This window comes from Dromaius novaehollandiae, chromosome 1, assembly GCF_036370855.1.
Source record: "Dromaius novaehollandiae isolate bDroNov1 chromosome 1, bDroNov1.hap1, whole genome shotgun sequence".
In the NCBI taxonomy this organism is placed as follows: Eukaryota; Metazoa; Chordata; class Aves; order Casuariiformes; family Dromaiidae; genus Dromaius; species Dromaius novaehollandiae.
In genome coordinates, this window is record NC_088098.1 from 102,477,960 (window position 1) to 102,501,656 (window position 23,697).

Consider the following 23,697-nt stretch of genomic DNA (forward strand, 5'->3'; position numbering starts at 1 on the left):
GTCAATACCTTTCCCTACTTACTCCAGAGAACAAAGTGCCAGTAGAAAATCACTTTCAGAGCAAAGGCCCCTTTTCCAGAGGTTCTCCTGCCATGAAGCTCGCTCTTTGTTTCTGCTATAGACTTTCAGTGTAGCCTTAAATAGTTTCACTTGCATTTCTTAGTCTTCCTAGCTTAAGTGGTAATTCTGAGTATCAATTCAAATGGTGAACTCTCCAGTTGTGTGGTGTGTACTGTGCTGACAGTGACCACAGCAACTGAAGAATACTATCAGAAAGAGAGGGTGTATTTCAGTCCCCTTGCCTTTGCAGTCCCTAACCAGATGAGACTTGTCCAGCAAACCAGTAATGGGAAAAGAGTGTATTAAAATATTCACAAGATTACAATAGAAAACATGAAAGTCAATTCAAGAAAAAATATCCATGTTAACTGTTTCAAGATGAGTCTGTAAAAGCAAAAGCACAAACAGTTGTTACATGGGCACTTTATGTGTAATCAGGCCATGCAATGCATATCTAGCTCCCTCACAGAGATTATACACCCATCTTATAGGTGTTTGTTCTCTTGCATACCTCCAGTAGAGGTTTACAAAAAGAAAAGTATCTAGTCTGTTTCCAATTATATTTACCATATAAAGCAGCTGGCTTTGTAGGGAGACAGAAAGATTGCACAGCACACTGATCTCAAAAGGCATTGAGCTTACATTTTAGAGAGTGCAAAAATACTTTTAAATAAAAGGGGTCATTAACTAGTAAAGAGAAGGGAAAGAGAAGCCTCAAAGAGCATAATTGCTGAGCATAGTTAATATTATGATTTTGTAGTCTCCCATATAAAATGTTACCTAAATATTAGCACCACAGGGGTGTGGCCACAGCCCAGAAATGTTACCCACCTCACCTTGACAGTTTTAAAAAATAATTCCATCACCTAGTACACAGTAAGAACGATTTGTATTTGAGGTCCTAGGCTTATATATGAATAATGTAAAATTCCAAGACAAGCTTTCAAAACAGACTGAGGGTATTTTGGTTATAAATCAAACAGCCCACAATTTACCTCAGTGAATCCACTCTAAGCTTCTAAGCAGCTTCTAAGTTGCATATACACATTTACTGCAGTTACAAGACAGATGGTTACCTAAACAATTCTCACAGGTTTAAAAAAGTTTAAAACCTAATTCCAGCTTTTCTACTCACAAATTGAAATACCACGAAAGCTTTGAGAGAAAACAAAACCCTACAGGTCTCCAGTTAGAAATGACACATCATGCAATTACAGGGACACATTTGCTACCCTGTAATGGTTCGTAATGCTGTTTAATGAACATGCTGACCACCTCCTCTACAGAACAACTGCTGAATTCAGAAGGGGCAATGGAGATTTGATATACTGAGTACAGCTGCTGATTTACTCAGATTCACACCTTATAGTTCATTTCATCATTTTTCTGGTAATCAAGAATAGGGAAGAGTATATCCACTGTCAGTACAAAGGTAAAACTTTTTTCCACCTTGCAGTTCGGTTAGAAACAGAAGGGAGAAGACAGGCCAAGATGAACGATGTCTTCTATATTCCTGTCTCTAGGGGGTGCAAGTTGGCTTAGCAGCCAGAGCCCAAGGTAGCAATCCCAAACAGCACTCCTTCTACAATGACTGCAAGGTCTGCTTTACATGTAAATGACCTTTTTTCCTCACAGCAGAAAAAACACATTTGAGATTGATGCTAGTTTTGTGTCACTGTGCATTAAAACCTGCATGACAAATAAAGAATTCACTGTAAATCCTTTATGTCACACAGACACTCCCCAACTCCATTATCCAAGAGTTATTGCTCACATTAACAATTTCGTCATTTGTTACTCCCTCAAGAGACGCTGTCTGCTGCTCAGCTGTACTTCAGCAAGCCTGCCCTCAGCACTTTTTCTTCTTTTTCTTTGCCTTTTTTTTAAAAATAAGACATGGTCCTAAAAAGAGCTAGCAGCAGTACTGCAGCAGGACAAGGATGGCACAAATAATGTTCCTCAAAGCCCAAGCTGTTCCTTTCCACATACAAAAAACAGCATCAGAGAATTAAGAGGATAGCAGTAGAGAAAACAGAATTTAGTTTCTGGTCAGCCTAACACCAGGATCTGATGACAGGGTCTGGCTTTAATCTCTATCTGATACCAATCAAGGAAGTAGAAGTCCTCTATCAGGTGAGACCTTGCTAACCAACTTAGCATCAGTGCCTTTTGCCAGCACAGGGTTACCATATCTGATTAAAAAAGCTAAAGCACCCAGAGGGACAGAAAGTTCACAACAGTTTTAGTCACATATTGCCTCAAGTTCTTTCGACTTCAACCCGAATAAGTTATTTGAACAGCTGCATTGTAGAAGCTGTCTATTCCAGCCAAGCAACATTGTTCATGTTTCCATGAAAAAATGATTTCAACATCCTTCAGACTAGAGAGGGATTAAGACCAAGGTCTGATATTCCCGAGGGTAAGAAAGTTGGTTTCTTTCCAAAAAGGAGTCCAGCGTTTTTAAAAAATACTACTAGTTTATTCTGCCTTCACAAAGAGGATCCAAACAGCCTTGCAATGAGCCTCCTCAGTATAGGCTATACTCATGTACCTGTGGCTAATCAAAAGCAATGAAAGATATTTCCTAAAGTCAGCACCAGAAGTAACAGGCTTGTGCTCAGATTTTCCAGTATATTCCAGCATAAGAAAACATTAGTAACAGACAACAGCAGAGCCAAGGCCAGCCCTATATTCTCATAGCAGCAGGTTTTTGATGGTTCAGTTCATCACATTTCTCTTACTCCAGAATATCTGGAAAGAAAGACTGTGCAGATCAAAATGGAGTTTTTCAATCAACCATCTCAAAAGCTTCTGTTTCTTGCTAAGTGGAAAACATATTAGGGAGTAACAGCCTACTAGACAGGGAAAGCAGCAGCAGGACTCCTGATTTTAGTGGGGCTTCTAACAAAGGCAGGTGTTGTCAGAAAACAAAGCGTGATCCTTAAAAAGTAATGTACAGTTGGTGTACCCAACTTTGTTAGGGGAAAATGCACTTTACTCAAAATAGTTATCAAAGTTTCACTGTCACAAGTAAAGTTTCACTTTCAAATTATCTAAGGCGATTCCAAAAGGGTTGGTCATGGGCCTAAACTACATATTTTTCATTTACTTGACGATACAGTGGGATGCAAGCTTAAGTCTGCAGATATCAAGCTAAAGAGTGTTGCAAGCTCACTGGAGGACAGGATGAGAATTCAAAGAAAATTTTCATCTGACAAGTCGAAGATGAGGTCTGAAAAAAGCCATAACAGAATTTCAGTAGAGACAAACAGACTGCACTAGGAAATAGTAAGAGCCAGAGAGAAGGGGTTATAGCAATCAAACTGAACATGACTTACTGCTACAGAAAAGCCAACATCACATTAGGATGTACAAAACAGAAATCCTTCTACTATACACTACTCTGATAAGACCTCGGCTGGAATGCCATTTCTAGTTTTGAGCACCTGATTTCAGGATACAAACGGATCAGCTAAAGAAAGATCCTCTTCAGCAGAAAAGAATGATCAGAAATCTATAACAATTTATTAGGAGTTTATTCTAGAAACAAGAAGCTGGGGAACAACGCTCAAGTAGTAGGCTTGCAAAGAGGAAGGAAATAATCTATCCTCCACATCATCCTCTGTGCAAAGACAGGTAGCAACACACGCACACGCACACGCACACACACACACTGAAACCCTAGATTGCCTCCAGAGGTCATTCGGCCCCCATTAGAGGTTTTTAAGGACAGAAAAACCATCTCTAAGGAAGTGACAGGGGTATAATGGAGCCATGAGGGAGAGCTGAGGGAATAGTGTAACTTCAAGATCCCTTGGAGCCCTTTTTTGTGCTTATATGAAATGACGGAGTTTCACAGAAGAAACATTTAATTGAAAGGTGCAACAGAATCTGAGGCAGTCACGTAGAGCTATAGCTTCCTATCCCTTTAACTCACTAGCTCTTAAGTTTTCACAAGGAAACTACCGTTTCACAAATCTGAGAGACCAACACTATCCCTGTACCTTAAAGGACTAAGCTTGAGTATATGGGCTCAATACAGCAGTAAACAATTCTGTGACCTGTGTTACACAGGTCAGGTAGGCCTAAAAGCTTCCTTCACTCACAATGGTAAGACATAAAATTTCTGAGAGCTACAAGTCACAGCTTGGCTTACCAGACTGAGTGAAAATGTCTAGTTTATATAAGAAGGTAGCTTTACTGAGAATCTGACCAAGGAAAAATGAATACTCTGTGAAGGTTCCCCATCAAGAAAAATTAGGCCCTATAAGCAAAAAAGGAATCTCCAGGTCAATCTAGCATCTTCAGGCATCTTCCAGTTTCTCCATTAATAATCAAGATAAAAATATTTAAAAATTGTGATGCGAGTTTTCATGTTCTCTCTCATCATACAAGATACAAAAAAGAATATTGGCAATTTATAAGCAGAATTCTTACCGCATTTCAACATGCAACACTGGTCTCACTTCTGTACGATTAAATAGACTATTTACACACAATAGATATATATCTTTCCCTCTGTATGCACATGCATTGGTCCTAGCCTAGGCATCAAAGGCCACATGTGAGTTCTCTGGGTCAAATTTTGTTCAAGCAATTCCAGTCTGAATGTGTGTTTTGCTTTGGATAGGTTAGGATCTCCTCTCAGTTCTTCCGAATGTCAGCATAGACCACAGACTCTGACTTGTTAATCTTGTCGCTGTGCTGTCCTCCGGAGTGATCTAACTGCGCGTAAATGACTGGGCCCTGGAAACAAAATAAAAAAACCACAATCAGTAGTTCTCAGAATAGGTCACACTGCCCCTCCCTTCTGCAGGGGCTGCAGCTGAGACCAAAATAAAGCAAGACCACAGAACTTTTATGACTGCTAATGGCACTTTGAAGCAAGTGAAATGAGCCCTCCCCTATATATGAGCTCTAGTCTGCCACCTTTCTCCTACCAGGAGCATGCCAAACAGCATGATGTCCTCCCTTTAATACTGTTAAGGCTGCATGCCTTTGCACAAAAAGCAAAATCTAGAATCCTTTATTCTGAAAAGCAGCATTTCTTAGATGTTAGGGAATGGAGAAAGACACATAGCTTAGTCAGATGCATGCCAGGTTTAACACTGTATAGGAGAAACTGGATAGGTTTACTGGTAGCAGAGCATATTTTATGTACTACCGTTCAAGCTCTGTAAATCTCAGCACAGCCACAGCACTGGGACAATGAGGAAGAGGGAGAGAACAAACCTGCAGCCACCTTGTGATATCACAGTCACTGCTTAAGCAAGCAATGGGATCAAAACTTACACAGCAGCAAGCCAAAAAATGCTAAAACACTACAGTAATGCAAATTCTGACCTCATTTTTGAGCCAATCCAGCCCAGAGTTAAAGACCTAAAATTGAATCCTTCACCTCTTGGGCCATCAAGGCTCCCTTGTCATGCTACAGAGCAACCTGGGGCATGCTGCAGGCCCTCAAACTAGAGTACTCCCCATGACCATCATGCCTGACTTCTCCATGCATGAAATAAGTTTGCTCTCTTGGCTCAGTTTCTTCAGCATTGCCCAACACTGACAGCTATGGTCAGGCTTTCCCTCAAAACGACCACGGTAGCAAGTGCCACTGCAGATGCACCAGGTGAGCACAGCCACACACTTGTGTTAGAGTTGCTAGAGGGAAGTGGAGAACATTAAGTGCCATGTTTCAGCAGAGCATTCAAACATGGCAGCACTTTCCTGAAGAACCACGCACTCCAAAACACAGACTACAGGAAAGGTAACAGCAACTATTTGAGATGAGGTGAGGACAGGACCTCAGCCTATGAAGAGCAGATACCTGGTAAGATACAGTTACAGGTGGGACCTTTAGGGAAAGGAACACCTGGCCTGCAGCTCTGATTCTGCACACCTCAACTGAAAGAAGCACAGAGCAGAAGGCTGTGACCACCTACCATTTGATCTCCGTGGAGAAACCACACACACAAACACTAGCTGTGCAGGAGAGAAAGGGACTGTCTGGGTGGCAGGGAATTACAAGGAGAGGTCTTTTTGTTTGGTTGTGGGTTTTTTTCTTTAAAACCATTTCATCCATTTTACTCCATTTCTCTGTTGTCCTTATCTCCCAGGGAGAAGTAGCCTTCACAGGCATTTCTCCCATCCCTTTTCTCCCCAGTACTTCTGGTATTCTGTCAAATTAGAAAACATCTCTACAGAACTAACCCAGAAACCCTTCCAATCTAACTTCCAAAGCAATTAAGAGCCAGAGATGAAAACAGTCCATCTATAGAGAAAAAAAAGGACCATAGGTACACTTCTGAGCAGCACTTCCCCCCCACCACACAACAGCAAAGAATGCACCTTCTAAATATCTTGTTCTCCTCTTCCAGAAGCACTTCAAATTTTCTACCTTTCAGGTAAAGTACTTTCCAAGTTATAAAGAAAAAAATAGAGGAAGGGGATAAAAGAGTGAAGAGTTGTGAGCACATATAAAATGCTGAATGCAAATAACATAGAGAAAATGTTTGAAATAGACAGAGATGTAGTCTTGAAGATTTTCCAATTTAAAGTCTCATTAAAATCACTTCTTTCTTCGCTGCTGGCAATCATGCAGTTCTAGTCCCCAACACATCATCAGGATCATCATACTGCTTCCAGTTAGAGTGCAGTATCTATACAAACTGTTCAAGGCAAAGTGAGCCTAAGGTTTACTTGCAAGCAATTTAGGAAGCCTCATCTGCCCCAAGCCATGGTTCAATGATACAGTAATTCCAGCTCTAGAGCACTTCCAATCAGTTAAAAAGAAATGTAACACTACATAAAAAACTGACCACAATATGTCATGTTTGTTTAAGAAATTCTGGTGGGTCAATCTTCTGCCAGAGGAGTTCATTCAGGATCAGTTATCTTATCACCATTCCAATTTTATGCCAGGTTAAATATAATTACCCTGCTGCAACCACCATGTTAGATGGTGGTAGACAGACTGACTGGTGTGATCACCTGATCCAAATGACACTAGCATTGTTTGGATGTGCTTACTACCACCTAAATAAATGATTAGCTAACCTAGAGAAAAGGACAACCAAGATTTATTAGAATGTCCCACCTATTTGATTTGTTGCTAATTGATTTTCTAATAGACTATGATCAGCATCAGGGTCTCTGCAAATGGTCCCAGTACAAAAGATCTGTGCTCCACACATCTCCCCTAAGTAAGCTCAGTACCTGAGCTAATGCCACTTAATTCCACCTGAAAAACAAACAGTCTCACTAGCATATTCTGCTCCAGAGACTACTACAGAATGCTTCTGGAGCTCCATCAAGAAGGAGCTAATATGATGCTTTCATCTTTTACTCCACAGCAGAACACTTCCCTTGTGCAAAGGGAGAGGAGAAAAAAAATTCTCAGTTAACAACAAAGAACAATCCTCCTTGCTAGGATAGCATGAAGATTGCTGGTCACAAGGCAAGCTTTTAAGGACAGCAGATACAAAGGGAAATCCAAGGCCTTCTTTCTGCATTTGATACCTCCAGTGACATGGATCTTGAGAAGGACTCTTCTTACACATGTACAAGCTTCAAAATAGTCTAACCAGTTCAGAATTTTCGGTTGTGGGCTTGTGTGGAATTAGATGAAAGTCCAGCACTGTCATATACTACTCAGCATTTCCCTAAACCTTGTGATTTTTCTGGTCAGAATCAATGGAAAAGAGTAGGCGGTGTACTGGATACCTTGCTAAAGTTTATCAGCAAAGCCATGAATTGGAAGTTACGGCAAAGAAACATGACTTGTGAAATCAGACCACCACGCCACGAGTTTTGCAGTGTTTCCAAATTCTTTAGAAAATTCTAAGAGATGTTGCAGCTACCTTAGATTCTAGCCCAGGAAATTCTTCTGAAATTTAAGTCAGGAGTCCCTACACCAAAACCAGCTCCTTCCCAGGGCCATGGGGTCCAGTATACATGTACACAGAATCAGTTCAGGTATATTTCAAGCCAGAAAGACCGTAACTACTACACAGCTGTACTTAACGCAACTTTAGCGCTTCCTGCTTCTACACTGACCAGACCTATCACCTTAGGATCTCTATGCCACACTGCTCTGTACATCAGAGATGCACTTCTACAGAAGTTACATTTTAGGGTCAGTGTTCCTTCAGCTTGCCCAGAAACGAGTACTCAGCTGCAAGTACTCACAGCAGTCATACGAATGGCTGCCATGTTGGAGTTTGCATGTCTTGAGACAATGTACATCTTCCCAGTTTGCCTGCTAGCACCCAGATCACTAGGAAGGATATTCATCTGCAAAACACATACAGTTCTTGTCTTCATCAGAAACGCTCTTCTCACTCATCCAAGTAATGGCATGGTAGAGCAAAAGTCACTAGAGAATGATGGCATGGAGAAGAAACACCACATACAGATTTGACAGGACAGAACAAACTTGCTGAAAAGGAAGGAAGAATGAAAACCAGTGGATTTGACTCAACCAGCTGAACAGTCACAAAATCAGACAGACATATTTTCAGTGCTCTGGGACCCTCCAGAAAGGAAGCCCCATAGATTATAGGCTTGCACCCAAACACAAAGGGAGTGCAGGTTCAGGATGCAACTTGCAGAGAAGCCTTATATCTAGTACAGTTGAGAAATGATGTGCACAACTACCTAATTACAGATTTTTAAACAGATACATAAATAATAAAATTGAACAAATTAAATTTAATAAATTGAATTTAAATGCCATTCTTTTACAGTGAATACCTCTTTTATTGGTCTTAACTTGTGGAGGCAGGGGTTGTGTATTCGTATACATAGCTCTTAGCCATCAGTGAAACGTCAGGCATTCAACCACCAAGTAAAAGGAAGTCCACAGGCATTCATTGTTTGACAAGCAGCGCTGACTGTGTGGGCCACTCATATAAAAAAGGTCAAGAGAGGAAAGTGCGCCTGAATTAGCAAGCAGCCTGCAACGGGTTCTGGGGATTGCTAGGAATCTGAATATGAACATTTCACCTACACAACAGTTTGAAAGCTACAACTAATTTCTTCATTAGCAAGAAATATCAGGTTTTATATAGACGTAATTTGCTTAAGTATGATAATTTGCATGCTGATATCACCTGGTGAGCTGAGACTTTTTTTGGAAGAGCAATGGCTAGAAGTTTAAAATATAACTGTAATCAATGTAAATTGAGTTTTCTCACTGATTTAAATAATCTGTTTAAAATCTTATCAATCCTCATTTTATTGTGGATCTTTTTAAAGAAAAGTAAGCATGTTTGCTTGCTGTTCTGTAAAGATGGGGCAAAGACTTAACAGAAGGTGGAGGAACCACTTGCTGCTACAAACGTTTGCCAAGAAAAGAAAATCCAAACAAAGCTCCCCTCACCTGACAAAAGAGATTCATCTCTACCTCAACACTCAACTGTTCCCTTATAAAGAAATAAAGCCAATTCCTATATTTTTCCTTTGGGGGCAGGAGTATTCACACTTTCAAGTTTTCCTTTAGGAACCTACCTGTGGAAGAGCCTGAAGGACTCTGTCAAGGAATAAGCAGACTGGAATGACCATCAAAGAGCAAAACCCACTGATTCTGAGTTATGTTTTCAAAGTTTAGATTTACTCTCAAATGCTCCTTATCTTGCACACTACATTGAGAGCCAGAACACTGGGGACAGGGAGAGGTGAAGAGAACAAGTTTTCACACTAGGAGGTTACAGTGAACAGGATGACAAAAGTATTCTTGCTTTCAAGATCTAAGTGCAGGACAGAAAAACTCTTCCTGGAGGTAGATCTTAGAGCATTAGCATGTACTGTTTTCTATCCTGACAATAATTAGATCTAACACTTTAGCTTTTTGACCAAGCAGAGTTGACTCCAACAGCTACTGCAAAATACTTCCCCACATAAGCTCCTTTTTTTTCAAAAAGAGCACCTGTTTCACCCACTCAATTTGAGGGTTTTTTTCCTAATCTAGGCAAGGCTTTTCTTGTTCACCTCCTTCCAATTACGTCTCTTCCAGCTCCTGGCATACAGCTTCATCTTCCCTGCTTGCCTCCTCACTCAGCGTAGAGGCATTGCCATCATTCTGAAATACTTCAGTATTAACCAAAAGAAAACAACTTAATTCTCATTCGCCCATTCTAGGAGGCCTCCAGAAGAACTAGAAAAGAACAGTCAAAATTTGAACCCTTATTTTTTCTTGTAACTGAAGTACATTGCCTTTATGTTCAGAGAATAACTGTTCCTGAAGCTACTAGATTGCCTTGTGGGTCTGCATACTAAAACTCTGTTTTCTGGAAGCATCACACCTGTCAAGAACAAGATTCATATCAAAAGCACACTGTAAGCCCAACAAGATTCATTTCAAAAACAAACTGCAACCCCAACAGAGTGGGGACCTAGTCTTTATCCACCTCACTGTGAGCATTGTATTTTTCCTGTAGTATTAACACATTAACATACATCATTGTTATCTTGTTGGGAGAACTGAAGAAATCAAACATCACCTCTGACTTAGAAACCCCTGAGAGTCAACACACTACTCTGCAGAGTTGCAAAAACGTCACCAATTAAAAAAAGTCCAGTTTGGACTTAAATTCACTCAGAATCCAAACCTCCACAGCAAAATTGCTGAGGATACACAAATCAAGAAGTAAGAAACAGCTGCAATGCAAATAAGGAAATCCTGTACATTATTAACAGATAATCACACATTGTGTAGAATCTCTGTTTGTTGCGTGCTCTTTCCCCTCTGACTTACTTCCCATAGGATGTTAGTCTGGATAAGAGCCACCTTCTTTCTTCAAAGTCAGCAGAACTTTGCTGACATGAGCAAGAGCAAGAGCAAGCTTCACAGTCACAAATGCATAAAAGCCAGGTGTGCAGGGCAGCAGAGGAGAGCTCTCAGCAGCAAGAGACATCTTCAAATTGACCGTCACTCGTTAGTGTTTGCATTGCACTGCCTTATTTTCATGTAAAGGAAGCACATGTCACTTAGAACATGCACATTCACAATGATGGGAGAGAGTAAGTGAAACTTCTCCTACATTAAAATCCTAGAACAGATTAGGCAGCTTTATAGGGTGTGATGTTGTCTTTACATTAAACAGCTACCCACTCCTCATCATTGCCAGGCTCTCATACTTGCGCTTCACTACCACTTGTGTTAGTTAACACATGAGATCAGAATCACCTTTCTCATACAGAAGTACAAAAAGGGCATAAAGCTCTATTTCAGCTAATATCAAGGTGCTATTCTTTCAAATGCATTAAGCCTTCTAGGGAAGAGTTCACCAGTCCCATCTTACTGCGCCCATCCTTTGTGTGGAGCAGATACCTTTACCACCCAACCCGCATCACCTTAACAAACAGCACCTAATTGATGTGTCCCACCCTGCCTCCATCTTTTCCATACCATCTCCTCCACGCTGTGGGAGGGTCCTGCTTTGGAAAGCAGCAGGAAGCAGTTTACCTGGTGTGATCTGGCCGGCACGCTGTTTACCAGACCCTCTGTGTTGGAGGGTGACTTCTGCGGAGCCTGCTTAACCGGTGACATCAAGCTCTCAGAGGTACTGCAGCTGACGAGGTGGCAGAGCAGAGTTTGCAGGACAACGTTCAAGATGCATAAACAAAAAAAAAGGAACAAAAACAAAAAACGAGTGATGGCAGGATGAAAGTGGCAGATTATGCCAAAGTAAAAGTGAACATAATGGATTCTGGAATAAATACACATATTCTCCATCTCTCCCCAGTTACTTCTCTGTCCTTCCTCCCAGAGTCTCACTGGTGAGAAAGAGGAAGGAGCAACTCTTAACGGAGGACAACTTCTTCAAAATCCAAATTCTCTAGCTATTCCCATTTAACCCAACCAGCCTAAAACCTCACAACCCACATATGCCTTTCTTGGCTGAGGCTTCAGACTCAACAGTGGACAGCAATTATTTGCTAACAATATATAAGCTAAATAGTCCCAGGCTTTTACCACTGCTGCAGTTGCAGTAAACACTTCCTAGAGCCACCAGCTCTTCCATATCACAAAGGCACTTCCTACCAAACTCCACATTAGGTCCCTTGGTTTTGGCTAGGGCAAAATGTCAAAATAATTTTGCCCCCCTTACAATGGACACCAGTCTCTGGAATGATTACTTTAAGAGTCACAAGTGATATGTAAGCTACATGCCTCAATACAGCTACCTGCATATCTAATGGGACAAATCTTGTCTGAGAACTCAGGAAACTGCCTTGTGGTGAGAATACCCCTGAAAGAGGCTACCGGTTTTCATTCTCTGCTTGCCTTTTTCCACCCGCCTGGAGCAGCACTGAAAAGACCTGGAGGGGCAGAAAGATGAATACCAGAGAGCTAAGCATATGAGCACATGCCCTTAAACTTATTTTCAGTAGCCTCTGGGCAATGCAGTAACCTCTCTCTAAATGCTGGCTCTACCTCCTCTTACCCAAGCACCCAGGAAAGAAAACCATCCACTTCCTTGACAGTAAACACAGGAGTTTCCTTTGCTACCACAACCCCCCAGACCCCTGAGCGCCCTTTTCTCCCAACCTTTGTGGACAGACAGTGTACAAACCAGGTACAGGAACAAACAAATGAGGACATTGACATTAAGCAGACCACCTCCTCACAGGGCAATCATTTTTTACTCTTTGGATAAGTCTAACCATGGAAGATTTAGCTCCTCATACATGCAGCAGCAAAAAAAGTACTGCAGACCCATCCACCATAGCAAGGGGCTTGAACTCTGCCTCAGAGATGGAGCAGCTAACCATGAATTGTTTGCTCTTTCACAAAATTCCTAAGATCTACACTATCAAAAGGTCATAATTCAGGTTTAAGCAGCTAATTCACTGAGACCATTCCAATCACCAGTTTTCAAACTCCAGAGCAGTCTGAGCCAGAGGAACATGTATGGGAAATTTCCTTTTATTCTGGCAAGGAAAGGACTCTGAATTTCCTGTGCTCTAGTCCATGCACTGGCGAGTTCACTGTTGGAAGAGATGGAGGGACACCATCTGGGATAAGGAGCAATCCCTCCCCAGTTACACACGAGACAATGAAACCCAAACACCCAGTGAAATGCATCATCCCTTTGCCAACAGATTCCAGCACAAATTACAATGAAGTTATGTTAGCACAAAGCTAGCTGGTTAGTCAGCAAGGGAAGAGGAAACGTGTACACATACACACAGGTATTAACAGCAACCACCAACTTGATTAGTTACCATGGTGTCTAGCGGGACTGGAAGAGAAGACCCAGCCCTGTTACATTCCCAATCTGGCGTCTATATCAGGATCTCTGTAAGGAGAGGAAGGTAAGCAGGATCCGATCCCAGTACACCAAGGCAGAAAGAAAAAAAAACACCAAAGTCAGAGCATGAACAGAGACTGTGGCCATGCAAGGGTTCCAGACACCTCCCAGTGCCCCCGCCCACTTCAGTTCAAGGGGGAATTGTTATCTACAAAGTAAGTGCATCTCATCACCACCACTACACACTGGGTTAGTGTTGTGTAGAAGGAAGTCCATAAGTTTAAGGGGTCACAGCACATCTGGTTTCTCTTAACATGTCATGCACAGTTGGCATAGTCAGTGAAAGCAGTGTTAAAACTTCAGAGATTACTTTCCTGGGAGAGTAGTTAAATCTACTACAAGAACTTACAGTGCATGAACTACTGCTCCGGGTTCAGCTCCAGCATGTGTCCTTCAGCAGGAAGGCACTGGAAAGCAGGTCACTCAGAAGCAAGGCATGCAGACCTCGTCACACACATCATTGGTGTGTGACACTGCAAGTTTCTTTTCAGTTCTTAGGGGAAGCACACACGCAAAAAGGAAAACCCAGGCTTTCCATACAGTTTTCAGAGCACACAGCCACCTTCACTACAATCAGCCCTACCACTGGGCAATGGCCAACTCAATTTCTCTAAGCTCTCCAACTGGCCAAAGGACAGGGCAAAGTTCAATTTAGAAATCCCCATGAGTTTATTTTTGTAAAGTCAAAGAACATGCAAGGAGTAGGAATGTTTTGGGAGGAAAGAACAGGAAAAAATTATAAATCTTGCTTTTGTTTCTAAGATTACAAACACAACAATTTTCACTCTTTCTCACAGAAGCAAATGAGCAGCTAATTAGAAGGCAAAAAGAGTGCCACCACCAGCAACACCAAGTTCCAGCACCATGGGACTCAACTCTGCCTTTGTTAGTTCTTGTAGCCTTCTCATATACCTACTGAAGGCTCTGTGCTTCATTTTAGAGACATCCTCCTAACAAGAAAAACCTTGCAGGGATGGTAACAGTTAACTAAAAAACAGACTGAATGAGAATGGATGCAGAGTGGCTATTCCTTCCTGCATTGTAAGAGTGGTGACGAATGGGGCTGGCAAGTATATTCCAGGCTCAGAAGCAAGACACTGGCAACTGAAAATCCAGTCTTAATCTCAGCAGAACAATTCCTTAAAACTGCACATGTGGTGCTTTTTTTTGGATGGAGGGGGAAGGGGGGGCAGGAGGGAAAGGGAAATAGCAGGGCTAGGAGATCTCAGATTAAATGCTCTTAGAGCATACAAGCTTGTGGCTGGGAAACAACTCCACCATTTAGTGATTTTGAGGTGCAACTCATGATCAGTAGATCTCTTCAAGCACAGTACAAAGATAACCATTCCAGGCAGCTGACCAGTCTTCCACGTGGCTGCGTCCTATCCCTAACCATGATTGCTAAGACTTGGCTGAAACAATTCCTACCCCCTCTAGCCCTCCCACTGATCCTACCAGTGTTCCTCACATCATTCAGGGTGAGGAGGGAAATCTCTTACCCAGAGTAACGTTTTTTAGAGTTGTTCTTTCTCACGACAAGACACACGACAATAGAGATGAGCGGTGAGACACCTGTAACCGTACCGATGACTATCCCTGCCACCATGGCAATGGGGAACGCTGGCAGGCTGTCTGGGGAGAGAAGGGAAAAAACATTCAACTCTTCTGCAATCCCTGATTAACAGAACTGCAAACCACAAATGCTCTTGACCTCGGATTCTTTTAGAGCAGGAGCCACTAATGTAATGTCTAGGAATGAAAACATGCAGCCTAAATGGTAGCGATAGCAAGCAGCCAGCAGAATAATGAATGAACTGAGCACGCATCAAGAGTGCTCTTTAAGTCACTGTCCTCCAGAAGAAAGTTTATATTTGACTAAGAATTTTGATTGACATGTCAAAGAACACAAGTGATAGTGATGACCACCCTATCTCATATTGCATCTGAGAAACAAAATTACATTCATCTGTGCAATTCCCAGTGAGGTCAATAGGAAAACAGAGGCACACTTGAAAGCAGATCTGAACTTAATGTATCAGTAACCAACTGAGTAAGAGCACTGAGAGCTGAGTGTTCTTTGGGTAGCATGCAGACAGCCCAGTTACTACCCATGATTACTCTAACAACATTTATACGTGCTTCTGGTGTCTCAGAAATACATCTCTATACATTTTTCCACAGTCATTCCTGCCCTTCTTAAATCAGGATCATTGTAAGCTATTAGAGATATGCTTACAGGAAGACAATATTGCTTTACTCATGTTTTCCCCAGTACACTTTTTAGGGGAGCGGAGACCAAGCAAAAGCAGCCAGGAATAAAGCCAACCAGAGAATGAGTACAAATGACTTACAAGATGAAGAACACACAGACTGCTATTATAGCCTTTCCCAGTATCAAAACAGTAACAAAGTTGTGTGGGTTTTTTTCATCGTAATTAACACAAAACGTCTTAGGCTGGAGGCCTTCTCACAAGACTCCATGTTACACTAAATACCTGCATCAAATACAAGTGAATCAGTGTAAGATGCAACAGATAAAATGCCATACATAGAGAATCTTTCTCAGGTGCTTATGTCCAACCATGCTCACACAAAGCATTCCCAGCTAGTTCACACTCTGCAGATCAAACTTATTTTCAGATACTTATATAGTAGCAGCAGCACAACACAGTATGCTGAAATAGGGGCATCATACTAACAAAACAAGGCTTACATTTATCACTGTTTATTTTGACTTTAATAACTTTCAGGAGAAGGGCTACCTGATCTCTAGCCCTTTCAGTGATCATGTCATCAATCCACTGAATATCACATCAATAGCTTTCCTGGCACTCCAGTGTTTGAGGCCAATTCATAACAACGTGGCAATCCAAAGTCTTAGAAATGAAAGATGAAGTCATGAGTGCCACAATTTAGAGGAAGGCATCCCTTCTTTACAGAACCTTTGGGACAGCCCAGAGACCCATCTGCTATTAAGGAGAAGAGTCCAAGAAATGGTAATACTTTTCAGGTACAGAAGACAGAGATTGTGTTTGAGCCACATAGGGAAATAAAGAGATTTCTTTTGGGGCATGTGAGAAGTAAGAGTTCCTTAGTTCTTGCGTTTGTCACCTTTCCAGGTGCAGAAATAAATGGCTATAAAAGCATCCATCATGTAAATTTCTGTTAGCAGACCACCTATTGCCTTGCACACAAGGAAAAAGCCAAACACACACTTTCAAAGCAAAAATTTAAGTGGCAGTCCAAAACTACAGTGCTGAGCATCCTTTGAAAGAGTAATACTAAAAAAAGATGGATTAACTGACACCACCTACTATGCTAGATTTGTCATTTCTTTGACTGGGTATATTTTTTTTGTTGTCAGGGTTTTTTTTTTAGTAAAGAGAGAAATTATGCTTTTTACAGAGTTTTAAAAAAGGTACAAAATGAACCTGTTTACATATAAAACCAGTGTGGCTTTACTGCCTCTCAGAACAGACTTTGACAGACTACAGAGAAGCTCACTTGTTCAGTTTTCTGATTCATGACAGCATAGCTTAGCTGAAGAACTGTGCTTTCCCCGCTTTGTCAGTTTTTCTTTCTGCTGGCTGCTGACCGAGCTTAGAGGTGGAAGGGTGCTGCAGGACTGTGGCTGTGTGTTACTGAAGACAGGAAGCTCCCCTTCCTTCAGCAGTCTGAGTTACTTGAGGAGTATGGCAGCTTCGGGAGCTGTTGCAGCAGCAGCAAAACCGCGTTCTGGTGATTGAGAGTGAAATAAAACCGTTCTGCCCCCTTTGAAACAGCAGAATTTAATGTAGGCTGCTTGGAGAAGCCTTGGGCTGCCTCTGATAGAACTTAGATGTCAAGATTGGTCAGTATGACTTTGTTCAGTCATCTCTTTCATAGCTGATGCTGCTCTGTGTCATATATGATGTACAGGAACACATATACATGTGTGCATATATATTTCTATCTATACACACATAAGGCTTCAGAGAGGATAATGCCGTGGTGGATTTCTGGTGTGGAGATGGTCAGACAGTCTGTTCTTTGATCCGCTGGCTCAGGCGGCTTCTTCATGCTTGCAGGTTCTCCTTGTAAACTGCAACATGGTTTGTTAGTGGGGTGGAATGGCTTGCCCAGACTTCACTTCCACATTAAGGCTAAAGGATGTCAATGGATTTTTCATGTGGCAATCTAACCCAACACGTGGATGCTCTAACAGACGTTCTTGGAGTTTCAGAGGGGTGACTTGGGCACATCTGCTGCTGGCTATTGAGACCATCAAAACTAAGATTGCTCCAACAGGTGCATTATCAACCACGTAGGAATGATGGGCCATAGGGACATAAGTGCCTATAACTGCATTAGGGGGCTATAACATTTTGCTGGTTTTTCTCAAATGCTGTGGGTCGTGTGGATGGGTGGTGGCGGAGTTGTGGCAGATGTTCACGAAACACTCAGAAAACTGTAAGTTTGTCTGCTTGTGGCTAAAACTTCCTAATATCACAGGAAGCTAAATACTTAACCATAATACATAGATACAACTTCTGTGGTTATTGAGTGCTTATCTGCTGCTTATTCTGAATAACCCTGCTGTCCCCTACTGCTGCTGGATACCTATAAAGACCAGAGCAGTATATTGTTGCCCCTCACAAGAGTATCAATGCTTACACATGGGTAGCTGGGGGTTGTGAACTGGGCCAGGGCTGAACTACCTGAAAACCTGTAACTTTTTCTCTTGGCTACTTTTGTGCAACCTGGAAAAAATGCTGGTGTTGGTACAAAGGAATCAATAAGAAGCACAGTATGTTGCAATCTACTTAAGCTCCTGTTGAACCTCCAGAGTTAGGAAGGTTTTGATCAGGCCCATTGGGTAAGTTAAAACAGTATTAAGCCAATAAGGCTGGTTAGGTGGAGATGCTGTGTAACGGAATTGTTTGGGAAAGTGTATTTGGCATACTGCATCTTTTGTAGTCAATACCTAGAAGAAAGGAGTGATCTCACATATGTGATATCTTCCTAAGGCCACCATTGATGCAGTTAGAATCCCAGTTCCTAGAAACAATACTGGTGCTTATCTCTTTTGGCATGGCAGAAGAGCATTTGGGATGTTGCATTCAGTATTGTGACCCTCTCTGGCTGTTCTTACCGTGTGCATTGGATGACTTAAGTCTGACAGATGATTTGCTTTTATCACATTCTTGTGTAGCTTTCTTCTGTGCTTAAAGAAGTTTCTTATTCTATGGCTAGGCTGTTCAATTTACGCACACACACACACACAGAGGTATATGCAGATGGCGTCTTAGACCTTCCTGCTGCCTCTCTAGATCCTGCCACTATGGATATCAGCCAGTTGAAGTTGAAGGGGGTGTTTATGGAAAAAAGTCAACAATTATTGGCTTTATGGTAATCTCAACTCATGTTGGAGAGGAAGAGATCAGCTGCAGCTTCCTGTTAAAGAATTATTAAGAAGCTGAGCATTCGGCTTTTAAACTCTGATGCAGGGTAGAAAGTAAACTTTAACTTTCTCTGTTCTCTGGAAAAGAAGCTAGTCGGGTTCCTTCCTCCCTTCTTATATTTCTGCAGATCTAGTGACTTGCGGCAAAAACTGAGCAACTGTTACAATATCATCTATGCAGCCGAAACACTTACTAGCAAAGCTTGCTATCTCATTTCCCAGTAACAGCATAGTTAAGAATTCAACTGATTTGAAAGTCTTTCGCTTCTTGTGAAGTAGTTTTTAATCTTTAATCTGAAATCGTACCAAAACCATACAGCATTTCTGGCAAGTCTAGGTTGTCTAAGAGGTCATAATTAGCAGAAAGGCTGTATCCACTTCTGCATCTCCTTCTCAGCTTCAAGATTTTTGGATGCTACCCAGTGTATTACAGACAGATACATAACCAGACACCAGCTTTGCAAGCTAATACTTGAGTTAATGAAGTTTGGTACAAACCAAAAAAATCCAGCCTTTCAAAGAGCACTTTTCACTAAATATCAGTAATTCAAAGCAGCTTCCCTTTTCTCTGGAAATGTATCAGAACCAGTCTTATGAATGAGGTAGGAACCCAAAGTTTTAAAACGCTGGCAAGTATAAAGATTTTCACAAGCCAGTTCCAGTTTTTCTCTCACGAATACAAACTCAGATCAAAGATGAAATGCTTCCAGATAACAAAAGTTGTCTTGGGCTCAGTGTTAAGTAGCCTCCTATTGCAAGCAGGGCAGCCTAACATAACAGACTTAGAATTCCCTGCAAATTTCTGTCATTTTGCCTTTGAACAGTACTCTTTTCTGGATTCAGTTGCAGAAAGAGACCAGCCTTGCTTCTCATCCCTGCCAGCAGGATGCATCCAACATAGCTGATGGAACTGTCTGTGCTAAAATTGTAAACACTGCAATGAAAATCAACTGAGTCAGTCTGGCATGGTAATTTTAAATTGTTATGCCAACTTGGCAACTTACTAAACTTTTAAGCCAAAAGGTAAGACTAACCAGGCATCAATGAGATAATTTAGGGGTGAAAAGTATGCATGTGGCTTCAAATAATTTACAACACCAGACACATGCTTTTGAACAATTCACACAAAGTAAACAAAATCTGCAGAAGAATCCACCGATTTCAAGTGAAATAATTTCTCCAGTTCAGTTCAAGTTTTGTTACAGTCTATTACAAGAGCAGTACTTTCAGGCAAACTCAGAACGTAAGGCAGTGTTGTAGCTATACTGATAGTAGTATAGCTTATAGATCTAGCTTGAAAACCTAGTTTTCCAGGGTTTCCTAAGACTTTAAATAAAATGGTTTTAACACTTTTCCCATGACAAGAAGAGGTATTGCCAGATGCAGGGTTCCTCTCAGAAACAGAGAGGGTCTTTTGTCCAAATGCTCCATTGACAGGGAGCGATGCTAAACAAAATTCCCTCTAATTCCTGGCTGCCAGCAGGTTTGGAACCAAAGGAAGTGGCAGAATTGTAAATCAAACACTTGCAGCATTCAGTTTGGAACACCAGTTATCTTTCCAAAATGAATTATGAGAAAAAGATTAAGTTCTCATCATTGCTTGGTCTGAGAAGAATTTCACAATAGCTCAAGTGTCCAGCAGCATTTATTCGGAAGGGGAAAGGAAGGGGAAAGGAAGGGGAAAGGAAGGGGAAAGGAAGGGGAAAGGAAGGGGAAAGGAAGGGGAAAGGAAGGGGAAAGGAAGGGGAAAGGAAGGGGAAAGGAAAAAAGAAATCAAGGATTTCCTTCTGTATTTGTAAAGTGAAGCATCATTTCTCCTGCAAGAGTGCTAGGAGAACAGTTAAGTGAAGTAGCAGACAAGAAAAATAGGTGCAGACATTTGTTTCCATACATCATTATTCTTTTTTTTTTTTTTTTACATAAATGTAGAGTCACTTTTGCATACTAAATGGAATCTGACTGTTCACAGATGACCACCAGACCTCACTTTCCCAACCCCAGATTCATTTAATATTTGAGTTCTTAGCTCATTAAGCCTGATATGCAAGTCTGTTGAAAAACAAAACAAAAAACCCCAGCTGAATTAGCACACTAAAGTCAGTCTTCATCTGCTTAACCTGGGCAAAAATCTGAAGAGGTTTGCCAAGTTAGCCTGACTTTGCCTATCCAGGAATTGTTTTACTGTTTCTTCAAAGAGACTGTCAGTATGTTATAAGAAAATAAACTGACCTATTTTATACAGAAGTCAAACTTCCAAGAAAAGAAAAGCTGGGGGGTTGGGAAGAAGGGGAAAGAGACCTCCAGAGGTCCCTTCCAACTCAAATTACTCCATGAAGAGAAGAGGTAGCTATAGACCTTGCCTACAGAAGTAAAAGTACATGGAATGATTTTACAAGCAGGGGTACAGTTGCTACAGCAACAGTATCTTTTTAATTAGACATGCATACACATGGCTATCTTCTCCAAGGTACTGCAATCAAATAGAATAGGAGTGTCAGCACTGCTACTTATGAATTCACCATCTATTCTTGTCCTCAGTATATATTAATTTGGAAATTTGATCACTGTGCAAACCAATTTTTTATAGGAATAGACACAACTTGGCTGATCTCCCCCTTACCTAGAGCAATCAGATGTTTTAGCTGGTCTGGGGAAATGAAAAGCCAAACTGACATATGGAATGGAAGTGCTCTTGAACTGTGAAAAGTGCTACTAAATGCTAAACAGAAGCCTTAAGTGACTAGAAGTAGCCAATCCTTGCAGTTTATCAGGGTCAGTATGCATACTGAAAGAAAGCCTGAGTAAAAGAAATACTGCTAAGTGCACATTAATGCAAACACTTCTGCACTGTGGATAGTAGCACCACTGTGTCAGTAGGTACTCAAACCAGAAGATTAGTGTTGTTTTCCAGTATACACCAGATGTGTTCCAAAAAGAGACTGCTACTTTCTCTCCTTGCTCCCCAGATTTCATAAATCCTAACCCCTGATGTAGCATAACAGAGGAACTGTTCATAGGCGCTGGAAAGGAGAAATTGTGTTGGTTGTGTCAAGGTTGGTTTCCCCTGCCTCCAGTCAACCACATACATTTTCCCTTTCTTCAAGGAGGGTTGTTATTTCAATTGATCTTGATTAAAATCATAAGATATGTGCAACAAAGATCTTTTTTCCAACTCCACTTCATCAGAATCAGTTAATTCAACTGTTGCTCCCAACTCAATTTTAACATGTGCATGTTAGACAATGATTTGATCTGAAATAAAGTCTTTGAAATTCCTGTGAGTCCTAGAATGGGTCAGCAACATACAGAAGAAAGTTTTGCATGTAATCTGTACAATGGTAATATTTGTTACATCACAGAACAGACATGATTTATTAATATTACTGTATTTCCTCTAGGGAGAAGAGTTCTGTTTTATTTCCTATGTTAACACAGTAATGATTTGAAAGCCTGTTAAAAAAAATAAAAACCTATTCAAAGGTTTAAGAACTATTCAGGATTTTTTAATGGCTGGATGGAATGGTCCTAGCTTCTTTGGTCAGAATGGCAATCAGAAGTCTACCAGGTCTCCATAATCTTCCTAACCAAAAACAGAGAGCCCATATTTTCCAAGCCAAAGCACAACCCCAGTGTTGAGGGAGGCAGAGGAAAAAGGACTTGGGGATTTTTTTTATTTTTCTTCCCTCTCTCAGAAGAACCAAACCAATCATCCATAACTACTCCCCTCTAGCAACCTGAAAGGTCTGTGACAGTCAGGAAGGAGAACTGGGATTGATTTTCAGATTTCAGCTCCTGCTACTACTTGTTAAAGTCTTCAAATTTGTGGAAACAGATGGAAAAAGGGCAAGACAGTCAGTGTTTTACATAGTTGACAGACTATCAGTTGGACTATTAGGACCTGGAAGAAGAAAATTAAAGAGACAGTTGTTTCCTCCAGTTCACCCCCAACCCAAGAAAAGTGATACAAACACAGGAAGGAAGGAAGAAAGAAAAAAAAAAGAAACAAAAAAACCCACATAGGATGAATACCTTTCTCCACAACTCTAAGTCGGATTTCACCTGGCTTGACAACGATGTCAGGTGGGTTCTTCACATCGCAAATGTAAGTGCCGTTGTCCCGGAACTGCATGTTTGCTATACTGATAGAAGCATCTTTCTTGTTAAGGTCTCCAGCCCAAGTGATCCTGTCTTTAAATGGTATGTCCTTTCCAGGGTATGGCTTTCCATTAAAGTAATAGAAAAACTGTAGTCAAGGAGAAGAGGATATAAGAACAATCTAATTAGAGATTATAGAGTTAGCATACTTCTCTCACTATCACATCATTCTCCTCAAACCCACTATATTATACATGGCTAGCATTTGAGGTTTGCTTCTCTTGTCTGACCACTCTAGTCTGGCATGTTGCATTCAACAGTAAGCCACTTAATCAGACAAATAACCATGCTCTGGCTTATATCTTAACTATACTATCACAGTAAATTGCAAGTTTTGGTTCTGGCTTTCCCCCCGCCCCGCTCCTGTTTTGGGGGCAGGGACTTGATAGACAGGAAGAGGAAAAAGAAAAAGGCTGGGTAACCTGGGAGTAATTAAAGGAAAGAATTGTCCTGGATTACAGCCATCTGCCTTTCAGGCAGAGGAAGCCTTCTACATCCTAGTAAGAAAAGGATACTGCATTTCCTATCTAGCGTTTTGTTGTATGTGACTCACAACTATAGTAGAGCTAATTTAACATTAAAATGCAATACCCTCCTTCCCCCTACCTCAGAAAAAAGCACCAGCAATTTAAAGTCTATATAGATGTGTTTCAGAAACCTTAAAAGTGATTAAATGACTGTTTCTTGATTTTTAAGTGACTAAGTTACACACTGTTCCTGTAATCCCTAGACTTG

The 23,697-nt window shown here is 41.2% G+C and overlaps 1 protein-coding gene across 3 annotated transcripts in view; it reads right to left on the reverse strand.

Annotated features, from left to right (window-relative positions):
• Window positions 1-344: 344 nt before the first annotated feature.
• MPZL1 (myelin protein zero like 1) overlaps window positions 345-23,697 on the reverse strand; it is a 46,988-nt gene continuing 23,635 nt past the window's right edge. The window contains exons 3-6 of one of the 3 annotated variants that reach the window (XM_064522493.1): window positions 22,837-23,050; window positions 14,867-14,999; window positions 11,519-11,624; window positions 345-4,806 (exon numbers count right to left, since the gene is read on the reverse strand). In XM_064522493.1, coding sequence (XP_064378563.1) covers window positions 4,705-4,806; window positions 11,519-11,624; window positions 14,867-14,999; window positions 22,837-23,050 — 555 coding nt within the window. In that variant the 3' untranslated portion in view covers window positions 345-4,704. Of the gene's footprint in view, window positions 4,807-11,518; window positions 11,625-13,281; window positions 13,356-14,866; window positions 15,000-22,836; window positions 23,051-23,697 lie in introns of all 3 variants that reach the window. The other 2 variants (XM_064522504.1, XM_064522514.1) reach the window with 2 other exon arrangements.